The sequence below is a fragment of the Nyctereutes procyonoides genome, unplaced genomic scaffold, assembly GCF_905146905.1.
Source record: "Nyctereutes procyonoides isolate TBG_1078 unplaced genomic scaffold, NYPRO_anot_genome, whole genome shotgun sequence".
In the NCBI taxonomy this organism is placed as follows: Eukaryota; Metazoa; Chordata; class Mammalia; order Carnivora; family Canidae; genus Nyctereutes; species Nyctereutes procyonoides.
Window position 1 is genome coordinate 4,079,292 of NW_026575144.1, and position 20,923 is coordinate 4,100,214.

The 20,923-nt window shown below is 41.8% G+C and overlaps 1 protein-coding gene across 3 annotated transcripts in view; it reads right to left on the bottom strand.

The window, feature by feature from the left end:
- NRBF2 (nuclear receptor binding factor 2) overlaps window positions 1–11,597 on the bottom strand; it is a 32,818-nt gene extending 21,221 nt beyond the window's left edge. The window contains exon 1 of one of the 3 annotated variants that reach the window (XM_055308938.1): window positions 11,383–11,597. In XM_055308938.1, coding sequence (XP_055164913.1) covers window positions 11,383–11,412 — 30 coding nt within the window. In that variant the 5' untranslated portion in view covers window positions 11,413–11,597. The remainder of the gene's footprint in view (window positions 1–11,382) is intronic. The other 2 variants (XM_055308936.1, XM_055308937.1) reach the window with 2 other exon arrangements.
- Window positions 11,598–20,923: the final 9,326 nt, after the last annotated feature.

Here is a 20,923-nt window from a genome sequence, read left to right on the forward strand (position 1 = left end):
CTGAGATGGAAAGTGCAGCACAGGGAATGTAGTCAATGATATTGTAATAATGTTGTATGATGACAGACGTGACTACTTACTGGTGACTACTTATTGCTTATGGTGAGCACTAAATAACGTATAAAATTGTTAAATCACTATGTTATATACCTGAAACTAATATAATACTATGTCAACTATAGTTCACAATTAAAAAAATCAATGTTTTCTGTCCTAATTATCTTTTCCACTCAAATATGTCACAGTTAACTAATCATTAGTAGTTGCTTCTCATAGGTATTTTCTTTTTTAATTCAGGTATAGCTGACAATTAACATTACATTAGTTTCAGATGTACATGATTTGTGTAAACTACAAAATGATCACCACAATAAACCTATTTAACATCATACCATAAACTGCTACAAAAAACATTTTTTTAGAGGTGGGGAACAGAGGGAAAGACATAATCTTAAGCAGGCTCCTCGCCCAGCACAGAGCCCCTGTGTGGGGCTTGATTTCAGGACCCTCTGATCATGACCTGAGCCAAAATCAAGAGTCAGATGCTTAACCAACTGAACCAGTCACCCCAAAAACTTTTTTCTTTGGATGAAGACTTCTAAGATCTACTACTTTAGCGCCTTTCAAATATGCAATACAGTATTATTAACTATAGTCACCATGCTATACATATATCCTAGGACTTATTCATAATTGCAAGTTTATACCTTCTGATCTCCTTCATCCATTCTGACCACCCCCTCATTTCCATCTAAGGCAACTACCAATGTGTTCTTTTATGAGCTTGTGTTTTGGTTTTGCTTTTTAAAGTTCCATATATGTGAAATCACACAGATCTGTCTTTCTCTTATTTCACATAGCATAATGCCCTCTATGTCCATTCATGTTGTCATAAATGGCCAAGATTTCATTTTTTGTGTGTGTGGCTAAATAATATTCTATGTATAAGTACCACACCTTCTTTATCCGTTTTTCCATCAATGTAAACTTAGGCTGCTTCCATATCTTGGCTATTGTAAATAATGCTTCAATGAACATGGGGTCCACATATCTTTTCAAGTTATTGTTTTCATTTTCTTCAAATGCCCAGAAGTGGAACTGTTGGATCATAAGGTAGTTCTATTCTTAATTTGAGAGCCTCCATACTGTTTTGTATGTAATGGTTGTACCAACCTGCACTCTCACCAATAGTGCACAAGGTAATGGATGCTGCTTTTATGATTGGGTTATGTCATTTCCATCTTGGTAGCACTCTCTCTCCCTTGCTCACTTTAATGAAGACAACAGTCATGTTGTGAACTGCTCACATGAAGGAACTGAGGGTAGTTTGCCAACAGCCAGCAAGGAACTGAATCTTATCATCAGTCATGTGAGTTTGGAAGCAGCTCCTGCCCCACAGAACCTTCACAAATGGGACCACAGCCCCAGGTGACACCTTGATGGAAGTCTTAAGAGATCCTGAAACAAAGCACCTAGTGAAGCCATGCCCTTATTCCTGGCTCACAGAAATTGAGAAAACAAACGTGTGTTATTTTAAGCTCCTAAATTTTGGAATAATTGGGGGTATAACTCATATACTAATAGTAGGGCATCTTCATCTTTTATTGTAAGTTGCCTCAAACTGTATTCAGAATTTTTTTTTTTAAAGGTAACCTCTACATCCAAAGTGAGGTTTAAACTCACAACCCTGAGATCAAGACTCACATGCTCTACTGACTGAGCCAGTCAGGCACTCCTAGAAATAGGTAATGTTTAAATAGGTAAAGCAGCAACTGGCCAATCCTCATGAGGATGTGATACTATATCACTGAGTACTGAGTATTAGATTTCATGATAATACAATCTCATATTAAAGTACTTTCTGGGATTTAGGATTTACAATAAACTGATGTAATTTTGCTGAGAACCTCTCATTCTCATGGAGATTTAGATTTATGATCCAGCTATGAGGGAGTAGCTGGCATTGGTTTATCTCCAGTTATAGACAATAACAAAGCTGGATACAATATATAAAAGCAAGTTTACAGACACTGAACAAAAAAGTACTAGAAAGCTACATTTTCAAGAAAAGGGAAAAGCACAAGGTGAGACCTACATTCACCTGGCTTTCTTTCTGAGAGCACTTTCCAAAATATAGTGCAAAAAAATAAAACCCAAGCAGAAGGCAGTATCTAACTGGGAAGAGAGAGGGACTGAAGTCAAAAGCCTGGAATTTGAGGAGGGTCCAGCGCTGGACGGAACTGCAGTAATAAAAAAGACAACCTAAAAATAGGCATAAGAAAATCCTCAGGTCCCAAGCCAATGCCTAAGCTGCACAAGCATAGACTATAATTCCAGGAGGCCTAGCAGACACTCTGTGCAGACATTTCAGAAGCCAGTGCTGGGGAGACAGGTTGCAGTTTAGACCTGGACTGAGTATAGTAACCTTGGTGAACACCAGGGCTTCAATTAAGGCCCCAGGAACCCTAGGAGGGATCACATTCTCGGCACTACGGGTGAAACGAAAATAGGCCCAAAAACCAAATTTAGACTAGATCACAGTGATCTGCCAGTATTTTAACTGCCAACCAGAACAAAATACTCTTTAGAGGAAGGTGCCTATTTCAGTCTCTACAATATATTGTCCACAATGTATGACATACAAAAAACACAGTAAGCATGTGAAGCAGGAAAAAGTGACCGCTAATAAAGACAATGGAAATCGACTCTGAGATAAACCATATTTTGGAAATAACAAAGTATTTGTCCCACTAGGTTCTCAAACTTAAGAAAAGGGAGTATGTCAAGAAAGTTTTAAGTGGTTGTAACTAATGTTGACATTCAGGAATTAGCCAAATAATAGAAATCTGCAGATTTAAGTAAAGCAGTCAAGCCTAATGAGGCAGAGGGAGAATTTGATTTTCTTTGAGCCTCAGGTTCCCTACATTCCTAGACCCACCCACATTGTAGCCCTGCCCTTCTTGCACTTTTCTTTTGATTCCAGTAAGTTACCTCAATAAAATTATCCCTTTTGGCATAAGCTAATCTGAAGTGCCTTTCATCACCTACAACCAGTGAAAATCCTAACTACAACTAGATTACTAAGGGACTCCATAAAGAAGTACCTTCTACTTCCACATACTAATGGCTTTATTTTTTAAATAGATTTTATTTATCTGACAGAGAGAAAGCACAAACGGCCGGGGGGAGGGGGCAGGAGCCCCCTCAACATGGGGCTTGATCCCAGGACCTGGAAATCATGACCTGAGCTGAAGGCAGACACCCAACTGACCCAGCCATCCAGGTGCCTCCTAACTGCTATAAAAACAAATTAAAAAAAAAAAAAAAAAAAACCCACAAAACAAAAAAACCCAACTTCTATTATTTTCCATTTATTTCTGGGTCCTTGAGGAAAGCTATACATAAAGATGACCAAAAAAGGAACACAATGCCAAAAAGACAGAGGAAAATGTAATGTACTCTTGAACCTTGTGATAGAGTCTTCGATAGAGAGCAAAGAAGAAGCCACATTCACCCTTTCCCAATAAATTCACTGTTAAGTCTCCTATGGGTAAGTAATATCCCCTAACAGTAAGCACTGAATTGACCTGTCAAACTAATGTAATACAATTATACTTAAGATACCCGTTCGTTCAAGTGTTTAAAAAAGTCCAGGACTTGTTTTTGATTCTAAGGATCAATTTCTCCCACATGCAGTTCTGCAGTATCTTTTTTCCCCCACCTCATTTTCAGTGTAGCTTACTTTTCTTCAGAACCGCCACCATCTGCTATGAAGACAAATCATAGGATACAATTCACCAATGAGTTGTGAAATCAATTTAGTGGGTCAAAACCAGCTTTTTAAAAAACCTAACAGTAAGTAATTAGAGGAAATATTTAAACTCTAATAGTAAATATTAGAATTTTTAAAAACCTAATACTAAGGGGTGCCTGGGTGGCTCAGTTGGTTAAGCCCCTGCCTTCAGCTCAGGTCATGATCCCAGAGTCCTGAGAAAGAGCGAGCCCTGCCTGAGTCTGGGCTTCCTGCTCAGTGGGGAATCCGCTTCTCCCTCCCCCTGCCACTCCCCTTGCTTGTGTGCTCTGTCAAATGAATAAAAAATCTAAAAAAAAAAAAAAAAAAAAAAAAAAAAAACCCTTTTTACATAGTAAATATTAGTTTTGTTTTGCATGAAATTTATGAGAGCCCCTGCATTTTGCACAATTCCAAGAGCACATGCATAATGTTGCAACTCTGCAGTAATATATACGTATGTATGCATGTACTAGTCATTATGTAAAAATCTCACTGTGGATCGCCATCAAAACAAATGGGCAAACACTGATCTAATAGTAAGATCACTATTTTAATGAGAAGTTTGCTTTCAAATCCCACTATCACCATTTACTCTGCATTTCAATGTCTTCATCAGTAAAATGGGGAAATATACAGCTACTAAAAAGACAAAATAATACAGTTGACCTTAGAGCAACATCGATTTGAACTGAACAGGTCCATTTATATGTGGATTTATTTTTCAGTAAATACAGTGCAGTACTGCAAAGTATTTTCCTTATGATTTTAGTATTTTCTCTAGTTCACTGTAAGAATATTGTACTTAATACATATATCATACAAAATGTGTTAATCCAATATTTATGTTATTGGCCAGACTTCTAGTCAACAGTAGGTTATTTATTAGTTAAGTCTTTGGGGAGTTGGGAAAATTGGAACAGCAGCATGGAGAAGAATGAAAGTGGAGCATTTTCTTACACTATACATAAAAATAAATTCAAAATCAATGAAAGTCCTAAATGTGATAGGAAACTATAAAACTCCTAGAGGAACAGGGAGCAGCAGCCCCTTTGACACTAGCCACAGCAACTTCTTACTAGACACATCTTCAAAGGAAAGGGAAACAAAATAAAAACTACTGGGACTTCAAGGAAACAATCAACAAAATTAAAAGGCAACCCACAGCATGGGAGAAGATATTTGCAAATAACATATCTTAGAAAGGGTTAGTATCCAAAATCTCTAAAGAACTTATCATCAGGGATGCCTGGGTGGCTCAGGACGTGATCCAGGAGTACCAGGATCGAGTCCCACAATGGGCTCTCTGCATGGAGCCTCCCTCTGCCTGTGTCTCTGCCTCTCCGTCTCTCATGAATAAATAAATAAAATATTAAAAAAAAAAACCTTATCAAAACCAACATCCCCCAAAACAATCCAGTTAAGAAATGAGCGGAAGACACAAATAGACATTTTTCCAAGAAGACATCCAGATGGCCAACAGACACATGCAAAGATGCTCAACAGCACTCATCATCAGGGAAATACAAATCAAAACTGTAATAAGTTATCATCTCATGCCTGTCAGAATGTGTTGGTAGAATGCAGAGAAAGGGTACACTATTGGTGGGAATGCACCCTGGTGCAGTCAATCTGGAAAACAGTATGGAGGTTCCCCAGAAAATTAAAACTATCATACCACCCAACAATTGCACTACTAGGAATTTATCCACAGAATACAAAAATAGTGATTCAAAGGGGCACATGCATCCCAATATTTATGGTACCATTATCAACAATAATCAAATTATGGAAAGAGCTCAAATGTCCATCAACTGATGAATGGATAAAGACGTGATTTAAAAAAAAAAAAACGTGTTTTATATATATACACGTGTGTGTGTTTGTGTGCGTGTGTACAAAAAGAATGAAAGGGGCAGCCCGGGTGGCTCAGCGGTTTAGCACCGCCTTTGGCCCAGGGTGTGATTCTGGAGATCCAGGATCAAGTCCCACGTCTGGCTCCCTGCATGGAGCCTGCTTCTCCCTCTGCCTGTGTCTCTGCCTCTCTCTCTGTGTGTCTCTCATGAGTAAATGAATAAAAAGAGAGGAGAGGAGAGGAGAGGAGAGGAGAGGAGAGGAGAGGAGAGGAGAGGAGAGGAGAGGAGAGGAGAGGAGAGGAGAGGAGAGGAGAGGAGAGGAGAGGAGAGGAGAGGAGAGGAGAGGAGAGGAGAGGAGAGGAGAGGAGAGGAGAGGAGAGGAGAGGAGAGGAGAGGAGAGGAGAGGAGAGGAGAGGAGAGGAGAGGAGAGGAGAGGAGAGGAGAGGAGAGGAGAGGAGAGGAGAGGAGAGGAGAGGAGAGGAGAGGAGAGGAGAGGAGAGGAGAGGAGAGGAGAGGAGAGGAGAGGAGAGGAGAGGAGAGGAGAGGAGAGGAGAGGAGAGGAGAGGAGAGGAGAGGAGAGGAGAGGAGAGGAGAGGAGAGGAGAGGAGAGGAGAGGAGAGGAGAGGAGAGGAGAGGAGAGGAGAGGAGAGGAGAGGAGAGGAGAGGAGAGGAGAGGAGAGGAGAGGAGAGGAGAGGAGAGGAGAGGAGAGGAGAGGAGAGGAGAGGAGAGGAGAGGAGAGGAGAGGAGAGGAGAGGAGAGGAGAGGAGAGGAGAGGAGAGGAGAGGAGAGGAGAGGAGAGGAGAGGAGAGGAGAGGAGAGGAGAGGAGAGGAAGAAAGGAAAGAAAAGAAAAGAAAAGAAAATAAAAGAAAAGAAAAGAAAAGAAAAGAAAAGAATGAAAGCCTGCAATTTGCAAAGACATGGATGGAACTAGAGGGTATTATGCTAAATGAAATAAGCCAGTCAGAGAAAGACAACTACCATATGATTTCACTCATACTGGAATTTAAGAAACAAAACAGATGACATGAGGGAAAGAAATTAAGAGAGAGACAGAGAGAGGAAGGGGCAGGCAAACCAGAAGAGATTCTTAACTATAGAAAATAAATAGGGTTGGGACACCTGGGTGGCTCAGCAGTTGTGTGTCTGCCTTCAGCTCAGGGTGTGATCCTGGGTCTAGGGATCGAGTCCCAAATCAGGCTCCCTGTGAGAAGCCTGCTTTTCCCTCTGTGTCTCTGGCTCTCTCTCTGTTTCTGGCTCTCTCTCTCTCTCTCTCTCTCTCTCTCTCTCTCTGTGTGTGTCATTCATGAATAAATAAAATCTTAAAAAAAAAAGGTTTGCTGAAGTGCGGGTGGGTGGGGGGAATGGATAAGGGAGTGATGGTATTAAGGAGGGTACTTGTGATTGAGCACCAGGTGTTATATGTAAGTGATGAATCACTAAATTCTACTCCTGAAACTAGTATTACACTATATAGGGATGACTAGGTGGCTTAGCGGTTGAGTGTCTGCCTTCAGCTCAGGATGTGATCCTGGAGTTCCAGGATCAAGTCCTGCATCAGGCTCTTGCATGGAGCCTCCTTCTCCTCCCTCTGCCTGTGTCTCTGCCCCTCTCTCTGTGTGTCTCTCATGAATAAATAAACAAAATCTTAAAAAAAAAAAATTTACACTATATGTTAACTAGAATTTAAATAAAAACTTGAAACATTAAATAAAGATTATGATCATGAAAAAAGGAAATATTTAAGTGTATGTAAATACTAGTAATGTAACAGGCATGTTTAAATTATGTTCTTATTTATTATTAATATTCTTTACAGGGGAGGGGGTGCCTGGGTGGCTCAGTTGGTTGAACGACCAACTCCTGATTTCAGCTCAGTCATGATCTCACAATTGTGGAACTGGGCCCTGCAGTAGTCTCTGCACTCAGCAGGGAGTCTGCTTGAGCTTCTCTCTCCCCATCTGCTCCTCCCCCCCACACCATTTCAAATAAACCTTAAAAAATTCTTTATGATTATTGTTGAATATCCAGAAAACAGAAAATAATAAAGGAATGTACAGAAATTTAAGGAAGATAGTAACTTCATACATAAAAATTGAGAGTATAATCATATAAAAAAAAGTCTTGGGACCCCTGGGTGGGCTCAGTGGTTGGGCATCTGCTTTCATCTCAGGATATGATCCTGTAGTCCTGGGATAGAGTCCCACATTGGGCTCCCTGCATGGAGCCTGCTTCTCCTTCTGCCTATGTCTCTGCCTCTGTGTCACTCATGAATAAATAAAATCTTAAAAAAAAAAAAAGTCTTTGGGTAGTCAGAAGTTTTATGTGCATTTTTTGACCTCATAGGGGGGTCGACACCCCTAATCCCCACGTTGTTCAAAGGTCAACTGTATGTATAAAATGCCTGATGCCAACCCCAGCACTTAGTAATTGTTGGGTAAGTCTTAGTGCTCTGCCATCACCTTTTCCCAGAGAGCTTCCACTGAGCCCAATGTAGCTGTGACAGAATAAACTCTACTTGAATTTTTTTAGGGCAACAAGAAGTGGTGGTTCAAAATAGCCTCTTTTTGACCTTCAAGATTTCACTGCCACTGTAAGTAAGATGGGATAATTATAAAGATTCTGGGTATGTACAAGGTCATTCTCTGGACCATGATACCAGATTCCTTAAATGAGAAATGACTAGAGGAAAGCTCAGTTACTCAACAAAACGTTCTCAGTACTCTTAATAGAGCCAAACACACAACTGGGCCACACAGTCACATGGACCCTTGTCCTCAGAGTCTGCAGAGTAGGTAAACAAAGTATGAGCAACAGTCATGTGTAAATTATGGTCTGACATCACTTCCCAAATAGGCAGTAAACAAATTAAAGAACTATAAATTATCTCACAAAAGTCTTGACATTTGCTACCAGCACTCACTTTGCCAAAATTAAATGGAAAGAAATGCCTAAATATACACTAAGTGACTTTATAATTTTTCTGTATTAAAAATTGACAAAAAGAAAAAAGCTGATGAAATAAAACTTATTCAGTCCAAAGACTAGTTATTCCCCCACCCCCAAAAATGGAAATATGATTTCGTTTTTCATTTAACCAATTTCAAAAACCAGAGAACTAGAACACGGTATTTGTATTATATATTAAATGACTATTAAAAAAAAACGTTATTTATTTATTCATGAGAGACACACAGAGAGAGGCAGAAACATAGGCAGAGGGAGAAGCAGGCTCTCTGTGGGGAGCCTGATGAGGGACTCGAGTCCCAGGAACCTGGGATCATAACCCTGAGCCAAAGGCAGATGCTAAACCACTGAGCCACCCATTTAGGTGTCCCTAAATGACTATTTTGAACCAGTCTCCTCTGTATCTTAATCTACTGCCAGGAAATAAGCATACACAGCCCTTACTGTAAACCTGACATAAAAGAATCAATACTAAAACAAAGACGTTGTGATCCACCAATCTAAGTAATTACTTAATTTCTCTCAGTCTCGTCTCCTTTTTCCATAAAACTGGGAAGCAGTTCTTCCTAAATTCCAAGGATGCTCTGAGGATACATAATTATAAACCAGGTACTGTAATAAATCCTTATACAACAAATCTGGACTACACTAGAATGTCATTAGAAAAAGGATACTGGGATTTTCACAGGCACTCATTAACTCATAGCATGAGAACTATTTCTCATGTTCAGTCAACTGGATACTGAGTTAACTGCTGACAACAAAAAGTGATCTTAAAACACACACACACACACACACACACACACAACCCAATCTTTTAAAATTGAGTGGCAAATTCACAGGCCTCCCATAGGTACAGAGCAGTTAAAATGATCCAAGTAAATGTTAATCTCTGTTCAACTGTTATCTTCCAATAAACAGCTAGGCTAGGACTCAGATCTTTCAAATCTCAAATGGTTTAAGAATTCAAGATGCCAAATTTCTGATGTTTGTCCACATACATTTTATGGCTGGATTATGGAATTATGCTAGCCTGCTAAACAAGGCTCTAGCCAAAATTCTCCCCTACAGAAAGATAATACTACTGTAACCATTAAACTAATTTTTCCTAAACTGGTGATTCTGCTGCTCCATCTACAGCTGTCACCCAGTGCCAGTCTTCTCATAAGCTACCACACACTAGTAGGGCAGTTGGCTGGTGTTATGCTGCAGCCTGTAGCCAAATAAAGTGACGCTAACTGGAACTGAACCAATCGTCACTTTGCAAGGACACTTGAACTTTGAAGCACTCTGTAAACTGGTTATTTCTAATAATATTTCTGTGTGAAGTTTCAGTATTGAGTCATCCCTCCATTAGATCTCACTGTAAACTATACGTTGCCTTAAAAACAAAGAAAGCGCAAGATATGTCCCTGGTTTTTAAAAAATTCATAAATCTCATCCAGCTCTTTTTAAGTGTAAACAATTCTTACCAATAGGGGCAGGCTCAACTTAAAACTGGGAGGTGCTTCTCACAGAAGCTAACCTGGCACCAGTCATTTGGGAGCAGCTTTAGGTCCTAGAATCTTAGGCTTTTCAAGCTCAGCAAGTCCAAGTCTTCATTTTACAAATGAGATTTTAAATTAAGAGCTTATGGTCTGGTCACTATGACCGCTAACTCTTACACTGTACTAGGTACAAGGTACTGTTCTAAACCCTTTACACCTATTTACCCCTTTAATCCTCACAACAAGCCAGAAACAAGGTGAGGTCAAGTAATTTGCCCAAGGTCACACAGCTATTAAATGACAAAGCCAGAACTGAAATCCAAGCAGTCTAGCTCCAGAATCTATACTCAAACCACCAAGCTCTACTGCTTGTCTGCAGAACGTTTGTTAAATGCAGCCTGGGGCTCCTCCACGACACCCGGGTTCAGAGTTTCACCTTGAGACCCTAATTCTCCATGCCTCCCTTTCTCCAAAGCCACCGCCGCCCACCAGAGCCCACCATCGCAAAAGAACTGCAAACCTGACTCCAGAAGATCCTCCTGCCTGTCTACAACCTTAAGTGATCTGACGTCTGTATCCCAAGCAGGCACCCTCTAGGAAACCAAAATATGCGGTAGTCAGTCAGAAAAGAACTCGTGTTGTTTTAATGGGAACATCTGAAATGCCTAAAAACAAGTAGACGGCCTATGAGCGAGCGCTTTTTCTGAGAAAGGCAAACATCTACCCTATTGTGCCTAAAGTGATCAGACGAAGCTAAAAACAGGGACGGCCCTGTTTGTTCGTTTTTCCTTCCCCAGCTGTCTCTTAATTTGAGAAGGGAGATCCTCAGTTTATGCATCCAAACGTAGGTGAGAAACGGGTGGAGGGAAAAATAGGAGTGTGTGTGTGTGTGTGGGGGGGGGATTACTCCCACCTCTCGGACTCCAGACCCTGTGTGTCAGAAGTCAGACCCCGCATCACACAGCCCGCCCCGCGGCTTCAGTGCCCCTCCAGCTGCAGCGAGGTGGCTACGTGGCGCCCGCAGGCATTCCCTCCAGCCTCAAGAGGAGGTGGCTCTCTCCGCTGGTGGAAGCCCCTCGCTCGGGGCACGGCGGCAGGAGGGGCCCCGGGCCGGAGGGAGGTGGGACGCGACAGCTTCCCGGGGCTGCCTGCGCGGCGCCGCTGGGGGACCCGCCCCGCCGAACGCGCCTCCCGGCCTCGGGGGTCTGCAGCACGCCGGAGACGCGACCGGACCCTGAGGCAAAAGCTCCTGAGGGCGGCCACGACCCCTGCGGGCTACTCACCAGGTTGAGCGGTCCTTCCATTACTTCCATAGACCCCGGGGCAAGCGGCGGCCTGAGGAAGTGGAGCGACGGCGCCGGGGCACATGGAGGGGAGCCGCGGCAGAGAGGGCGACGCAGCGGCGGCGGCAGCTGCCCTCTCCGCGCCCGGGGAGCAACAACCGCACCACTTCCTCCTCCGGTGGCGCGCCGCGGCCCCGCCCCCTGCGCCGCGGCCACGCACGCGTCATGGCGTCACACGTGGCTGGTTCAAGGTGGGAGTGAGGACCGGGAGTGGGTGGGGCCCAGGGAAGGCGGGGCACGGACCGGCCCGCGCTTGCCTCTGGGCGATCTTTCCTCTCGCGAGAGGCGTATCTTCAGCTTCTGGACGGCGTCTCTGGCGTCTCTGGCGTCTCTGCCGTCACGTGGGGGTGGGCAGCCTTGTTGAAACTTAAGTAAAATGGCCGTCTCGTGCTCTTGGCCTCTCCCGTTTTCTTCCAGTGTGACTTCCCCCAAATCTCTCTGCTTTGCTACACCTTTCTTTGCTCTCCTGTTCCCATCTTTTTTATTCTTGCATCTGATTGATTTTTTTTTTTTTTTTTTCAAAAATCAGACTTGAGCTGTGCTATACCGGGAGCTGGACTAGATCTCCCCCTGGAGGGAGACAAACGAATGATTCAGAGCTCTGCCCTCTAGATGTTAGCAAACTAATTAAGAAAGGAATATGGGTTACAAATAGCCAAATAGAACGCTTCATTAACTTAACAGGTATATGCTAAACAACTCCGCTGGGTTCTTTTTATCAAGGAATTCACTTGACAAAAAATAATTGTGATTTATGTTGTAAAGGGAACAGATCAGGAGCTGGGATGGAGGCACCATGAGTTGGATGGCTCCAAAGAAATGAATTTGCTCAAGAGCTGTGTGAGCTTGAAAGAGGACCCCAAGCTTCAGGTGAGGCCTCAGCCCAGCATACACCTTGACTGCGTCCTTGTGAGATCCTGGACAGGGGACCCATGGAAGCTGTGCCCAGTCTCCTGACCCATGGAAATTGTGAGATAATGCATATTCTTTTAAGCCACTAACTTTGCAATACTTTGCTATAAGGCAAACAAACAACAACAAAAACAAACCACAATTACAGACCCCTTCAAGGCAGTAAAATCCAGAGGCACAACTTTCTTGATAAACTGTAAACATGAGTAGTAAGTCCACCAGTGGCTGGCTGTGCAGTGGACAGGTTTAATAAACTTAGATGGCAGCTGGACAAGGAAGGAGAGTATGATGCATTCAAGCACTCAACAGTGAGAGAAACTTCATTCAGATTAGCAAAAGAGAGGACATGATGGATATACACAACCATATCCAAAGGGTGACAGAGACATTGCATCTACCAGCCCTAGTTTCTGCCACTTGCTGTCACCCTGTTGACCTGACCAGCCGCAGGCTATGAAGAGTGTGCTGGACATGGACATGTCATCAAAGGAAAAGGTCGCAGGCCTACAAAGACTTTAGAGCTGCCAAGCTGATTCCTTTGAAAGTTGGGAAACAGTAGATGCACCCAAAGCTTGCCACTGACTGTTTTTACTACTTTCAGATTTGTATCCTTTCAGACACATGCACAACTTCTTTACCTCTTAGGAAAAGCCTATTAATCTCCTGAGACCATCAATGGAAGGTTATAGAAATCCTCAGGCCATCATAGATGGGAACACAGTGGACATGCCTACTAGTGAGTCAGAGATGAGAAGAGCTCAGCAGTAGGTCTGAGTGCTGCAACTCAGCAAGGTGGGGCCAGAGTCCTTTGGGAGAACATTTATTTTTTAAGATTTTATGTATTTATTTGAGAGAGAGAGAGAGAACATGAGCAGAGGGTGGGCAGAGAGAGAGGGAGAAGCAGGCTCCTCACTGAGCAGGGAGCTTGACGTGGGGCTCCATCCCAGGACCCTGGGATCATGACCTAAGCTGAAGGCAGACATTTAACTGACTGAGTCACCCAGGTTCCCCTGGGAGAACATTAAAAAGCTGCAAAGCTTCTGTGCTGTGTCTCACTTGGAAAATGCATTTCATATTTCATATTAAAGGATCGATTCCTGAATGGGCCACCAATGATGGACTTGCCACATCGGAAAGGTTCCTTTGTTTCTCCAGAATTTACCATGAGACTCAATTTCAAACATTCCTTGTATATAAACTGCTCTAATCTCATACTCATCTATAGTGTCATAATAGTCCAATCTCTTCTTGAATGCTCGCTACACCAATCAGAGTGATCTGGTGTGATCTATTTTTAATGATCAGAGAACTCTTCCTTTGTTTGAACTATAATCTGTCTTCCTATGACTGCCATGCCCTAAGTTTGTATAAATCATTGTAGCACCTATGTGTGAACAGGTGCACAATCTGTTCCCTGCTATCAAAATGTAACATGTGCATACCTTTGCAATTCCTACAGAAATACTAGCAGAAGTACAGAAAATTAAGTTATGTGAGGAGATTCACTGGGGCTTTGTAATAATACTTTCCCTAGTTCTGGAATGGCTCAAGTAAATCTGGAAGGACCATTTGGCAGAGATGTTGTAGAGGATGTTGCTGCATCAAGTGGGAGATTGGATTGATGACCTAAAAGGTTTGTCTAGTTATAAGCCTTTGGTGTGCTCAATTACAGGAAGAGAGGAGAGCAGGCCCTTCTGGTCTCCTGCTCCATCTTCTCTACCTTTGTTGTTTCTTTCCACTCTACAGGAGTTCCATAGAGAAGGAGATCAGGATAAAGCCAGTGTCAGGACGCTTCACATGGTCCTTGAGGTGTCTTGTCTGGGGGCTGTGGATTATGCTGATTATGCTGTAGAAAGGGGACTCCAAAATGCTGCCCACACCTGTGCTTATCAACTGCCAAGTGAATCCACCCAAAGCACAGCCTCTTCTGTGGTCATGAAACAAACCTACAAGCCCCCAAAGGGTCAATAACAGAGGTAGCAACAACAGTGCTGGGTGCAGTAGCAACCAAGTCTGATCAACACAGCAATATCAGGAACAGCCAGCAAGGGTCCAGGGGTCCTTAAAAGGTACATCCAGACCTGATGGCAGGGTATGCACAAAGAAGTACGACCAGATGAGGAATTGTTCTGTATCCAAGCAAGGTGGCAGGTATGTGGGTGCTTACTGTTGTAATTTCCCCTATTTAACTGTGTCTGAGATCAGGTGACCTTATAATCTTTGACAGCCAGGTGACAGTTGTGATGAAGTTGCATTGCCTTAGAAAAAGAATTTAATCAAGTTTCTTTCATTTATGTTTACCTTTTTATGTATGCACAAGAGTGATACAGGGCAAAAATACATCTAAGTCTGAAGGACCAACCTCTTTCACTATATATAAAATAAAAACTCGAGTGATGAAAACAATGGCTATATTTCACTGAAAACCAGTTTCCTGAAAGAGTTGGCATGTAAGTGGATAATACTCCTCTTTCCTATACTGATTTGGTATGAAGACTCCTCTTCCTGCTTCATCATTCCTTGATTTAAAAGGAACCACCAAATCCTTCCCTTTTCCAAATTCATCATGAACAAAAAGTAAGACTGTGTTTAGCTTTAGGGGCACCTCGGTGGCTCAGTTGGTTAAGTGGCCAACTCGAGGTTTTGGTTCAAGTCATGGTTTTGGGGTCTTGGAATTGAGTTTACAGGGAGTCTGCTCCAGGATTCTTCCTTATTTATTGGGAGGGATTGCCCTCCTCCCAATAAATAAATCCTAAAAAAAAAAGAAAAAGACTGCCATGGGGGTGCCTGGGTGGCTCAATCAGTTAAGGGTCTGCCTTCAGCTCAGGTCATGATCTCAGGGTCCTGGGATCCAGTACTGCATCAGTCTCCCTCCTTAACAGGGGAGTCTCCTTCTCCTTCTCCTTCTATTCATGCTCTTTCTCTCCCTCCCTCCGTCTCTTTCTCCCTCTCCCTCTCAAATAAATAAATAAAATCTTTTAAAAAAATAAAAGACTGCCTTTAACTTTAGATAAGACTATAGTTTCGGTTGTTTGTTTTTAACACTGAATATGATGTTGAACAGAGGGTAAACGTTATCTTGCTTCAAGTTGATTCCAGTGTTTCCTGAAGATTTAAATTTCCTCTTTTTCCTAAAACTTTTTATCCCCATTTCTCAATAGCAGTGGTTTAACTTTGTGTAACACTAGGTTCCAGCACTTACATATATGCTTGCTCATTTAATTCTTAAATTAGTGACTTGCCCAATGTCATAAAATTGGTAAATAGCTGACTAGGCCTGAAATCTAGGTCTGTCTGGCTGTAAGCCCAGTACTCTTTCCACTACACGCAGCTAAATATCTACTAGAGTGACATCGAATGTTGGTAATAGCAGAAATAGACTGTTAGGGTAACCCACTGTAATTACATAGGTTATTTTGGGTTTTCCTAAATTCACAGTCCTGAGTACCAAGAGATTCAAGCTAAAACGGGAGTTACTATTGTTAGTGGCTCTATTCTCCTCTGGGGTATTTGCCAAGAACTATTCACAAACCAGACTGGGCAGGAACAGGCCTTGTGAGGGAGGGGGGAGGTAGCCGTGAGGTCACAGGCTCTAACTCCTTGGACTCTGAGCCAAGCTGTCCAGTTGCTTCAGCATGAGCCAGGATGAAGAGAGCCAAGTTAGCGGGAGTCAGGCATTCTATTCAACAAAGTTCAACAGAGGGGAGGCCAAGGAAAGTAGAATTTCAGGGCAGGTTTCTTATCCAGTAAGCTGACACCTGGGAAAAGTCAGGCAAATAAAGGCAGAAAGGCAATGATTCAACCAACTTTGTATTAGGTTAGTGTTTGTCAAACAAGGGAGCAGAAGAGAACTCTCCAAAATCCCAAAATGTTCTTGGACCATTTATCTGTTGTTGCATCAGCAGGGCTGCTTCATTTCCATCTAGAAAAAAATAACTTCCCTGTTTATTTGTGGTGGATCTGGCATGAGAGAAACTCTTTTCATATAATTTGTGTATATATATTTATTTATATATACATTTATTTATATATATATCTTATATATATATTTTTTAATTTTATTTATTTATTCATGAGAGACACAGAGGGAGAGAGAGGCAGAGACACAGGCAGAGGGAGAAGCAGCCTCCATGCAAGAAGCCTGACGTGGGACTCAATCCCGGGACTCCAGGATCACACCCTGGGCTGAAGGCAGCGCTAAACCCTTGGGCCACCAGGGCTGCCATATATATATATATATATATATATATATATATATATATATATATATATATATATATATTAAGATTTTTCTTTTTAGAGTAACATCTACACCCAATGTGAAGCTTGAACTTTCCACCCCAAGATCTAGAGTCACATGCTCTACTGGCTGAGCCAGCCAGGTGCTCCTACCTATATGTATATATTTTTTACAAGCACTTCAGAATACTGAGGCATCGCTAATCAAATCCTCTTCAACCATTATAGTCACTACCGCAATTACACAGACCTCAAACTTCCAGTTCTACCTCTTGCTCTGACCCTTTTCTGCAAAATGCTGACCCATCTGGACTTTGTTTCAAAGAGAAGGGTCACATATTGGGAAGGGATCAAGGGAATCATGAAATATTGGAAGATGATAGGGTTTGGTTACTCTTAAATAAATATAGATGAGAGGAGACTTAGAAACTGAATGGTAGAGAAGAAATGATTGAAGTCATAAGGCAGAAGTTTATTTTTATTTATTTTTGAAAGATTTTATTTATTCGTTCATGAGAGACACACACAGAGAAAGAGGCAGAGACATAGAGGAAGAAGCAGGTTCCATGCAGGGAGCCGGATGTGGGACTTCATCCTGGGACTCCAGGATCACACCCTGAGCCTAAGGCAGACACTTAGCTGAGCCACCCGGGTGTCCCAAGGCAGTAGTTTAGAGATTGTTCTTATGTTTCTAGGAGAGATTCCCCTCCAGCTTCGTTTTAAAAAATATTTTCCAAAGTTATCAAAATTCTCAAGTCCATTGTTATTTAGTCCTGTGTCCATGCTTCCTGCTGCCATTCCACCTAAGCAACACTAGTATAGGAGACCTCTGAGTGACAGTCCAGGGAAGTCACGTGAGGGCTTCAGGGAAGGGAAGTGTCATAGCAAAGTAGCACATACAAAATAAGGATTTTACCATTAATTTAATATTTTACCTCTCACTTTCACTGTACTCTTTACTTCTGAAATGATCTCTTTCACCAGTCTTTATATTTTCCCCACCCTTCAGGGAACTGGAAAACCCTCTGGGAGTGTCTCTCTTAGAACCTTGTAGGCAAAAGGTTCCAAAACAAAAAGTAAGAAGGCCAAGGAGGTGGGGAAGGAGAGATGAAGAGGAGGGGGGAGAGAAAGAGAGAGGAGGAGGAGGAGGAAGAGGAGAAGAACGGGAGAAAGAGAAAGAAAAGAAAAAAGAAAAGAAAGAAAGAGAAAGAAATATGACAAATACATAATACTTTCTATCCTGACTTGTTTATATCATATGCTGTTGACATTCAGTCCAGAAACAACTGTGGGAAGAATGATGCAACCTCAGATGTGAGGACCTCGGGACTGTGGCCAGAGACTTTTCACAGCATACATGGAAGCTGGCCAGACTCAGCCTTGGCCAGACAACTTATTCTGTGCTGAATTCTCTCTCACCAGTTCTAAAACCTGCACAACTCTGATTTGACTCCTACATGGCTTTACTGCCATGTTCATCACATTATTCTTTTTCAGATTTGGGGGGAAAGGAGAAAAGTAACTGGGGAAATAAACCAATTGGAGAATTTTGGCTCATGATGTTGAAATAATTTACAGAACTCTCTTAGATTCTTCAGTTATCACAGAGAAAATATCCTACTTGATTAAATTGTAACGATTGGCCTTTTTTTTTCTAAAAAAGAAGTATATTTTGTAATTGTATAAACCATTAAAGCCTTTTTCTTTTGCGTAAATGCACTTTGTATACCTCATATGAAAATTCTCAAATACATCAAAAAGTATAATAGTATAATGAACACCCATATGCCCAAAACCTTGTATTTAGTAGTTAACATTTTATCATTTCTTCACCACCTATTTGTTTACTAAAATTTTTTAAGGAAATTCTAAATAATATATTACTTCCTTCTAATTACTTAGTATTCATCTCTAAAAAATAAGAGCATTTTCCCTAGTTTACTATAATTTAATATAATGAAAGTAACATCAGTTGCACTTTTTATTTATTTGTAACTGATGTATTTAGAATATAGTACACACCCATGCACCCATCACTACTATAAAACAGAACAGATATGAACATTCTTGTCTGTGTATTTTGGAGCACATATACATGCATTGCGGCTGAGCATATATCTCGGACTAGTATGGCTGGGTCATGTGTGATGTATATCTTCAGTTTTAGTTGATATTGCCACTTTTCCAAAATGCTTATGCCAATGTACACGAACACTGGCAGTGAATGAAAATGACATTTGCTTTAAATTGCTGTTGATACTTAGCATTTTTTGTCTTTATCATTTTAGCCATTCTGTTGATATGCAGTTTATCTTACCGTTTAGCTCTTTAAAAGTTGACTTGTGTTCCTAATACTTTATCCTAGTAAAGGATATGCTCCTGAAGATACCTCTATTAATTTTTTGATTAATAAAAAATGCCTAATGACCTTTATTCAATTTTTTAAAAAAGATTTATTCATTTATTCATGAGAGACACAGAGAGAGAGAGAGGCAGAGACATAGGCAGAGGGAGAAGCAGGCTCCCCGCAGGGAGCCCAGTGTGGGACTCGATCTTGGATCCCAGGATCACACCCTGAGGCAAAGGAAGATCCCTAACTGTTAAGCCACCCAGGTGTCCCATCTTTCTTCAATTTATGCCCTTCACCTCTCAATAACATTTGACATCACTAACCACCACTTTCTTCTGGAAACTCTATTTCATTGACTTCTATGACTGCATTACCCTGGAAAGTGCACCTTTATCCACAATTTTGGAATTTTGGATAAATTCCAATATCCAGTACAACCTGAAAACAAGAAGTTTTTATACTACTCATTTGGTGGCAAAAACCTATCCTGAGCTATCATCAGACTATTTAGTCCTTCTTTATCCCACTTGGTGTTATGTTTACCTGATTCACTGACGATTTGTCAATGTGTACAGTTATTATGAGACACTGCGCCAGTCTGTTCTATATTATGGAGTATAAGCACCATATTAGCTTTTGAAAATTCAGAAAATTCTGAATTCCTAAATAGATTTGACTCTCAGAGTTGGGGTAAAATTTTGCAGGCTATCATAGAAAAAGCATTAACGCTGGAGTCAGAAAAACCTGGGTGTTGTTCCCACTTCACTCAACCTCTTGAAACTTCAGTTTTGTTTTGTTTTTAATCTCATCTCTAAAACAGGGATTGAAATAACTAGCTGATAAGGCTGTGAACATCCTTACTTGTATGACTCACACATCTAAAACTCAATATATTGAAAACTGAGCTCACCATCCTCCCCGCCCCCGACCATCTGCTTCTTTGTTCCCTATCTTAGGGCATGGCACCAGCTTCCCACCCATTTGCCCAACTCAGAAACCTAAGCACCTCAGTTTATTCCCCCTTTCCCAGTCCATTAGCAAGTCCCATCAAGTCTACATCCTGAGGGTTTCTCAGTTCTGCATATTTTTCTCCATTTGCACTGCCGTCTTGCCTATTTCAGACAAGACTCCTAAGTTGTCTTCCTTTCTCCAGTGTTGCCACTTTTCAGTTCACTCTACACTAGAGCCAAAGTGATCAATGCAAATTTTTTAACCTTTTTTTTTAAAGATTTTATTTATTCATTCATAGAGACAGAGAGAGGCAGAGACACAGGGAGAGAGAGAAGCAGGCTCCATGCAGGGAGCCCGACGTGGGACTCGATCCCGGGTCTCCAGGATCACACCCGGGCTGCAGGCGGCGCTAAACTGCTGCGCCACCAGGGCTGCTTGATCAATGCAGTTTGATTATGCCACTCTCCTGCTTATAGGTATCATCTTCCTATTGCTCTAAGATAAAGTCCCAGTTCTATCATGATATCCCAGGTCTTCTCAGATGGTCTGCTTACTTCTCTAGATTCATGGGCAAATTACCTTTCATTCTTTAACTTGCCATATTTTTCTCTTGTGCCCTGGTCTTTGACTTTGCTTTATCTGGTGTTTGAAGCACACTTTCCCCACACCCTGCTATTTTCATGAAAACTTAAGATCTTACTTTGAATGAGACTTCTTTCTGAAAAGCTAATCTGTTTTGGGCTGAATTGTGTTTTTCCAAAATTCATATGTTGGAGCCCCAATCCTCAATGTGACTCTATTTGGAGATGGGGTCTTCAGAGAGGTTATGAAGGTTAAATGAGGTCATAAAAGTGGGGTCCTAACTCAGTAAGACAAGGTCCTCATAAGAAGAAAACACACCAGGCGTCTGAGTGGCTCAGTGGTTGAGCGTCTGCCTTCGGCTCAGAGCATGATCCCAGGATCCAGGATCAAGTTCCACATTAGGCTCCTTGCAGGGAGCCTGCTTCTCCCTCTGCCTGTGTCTCTGCC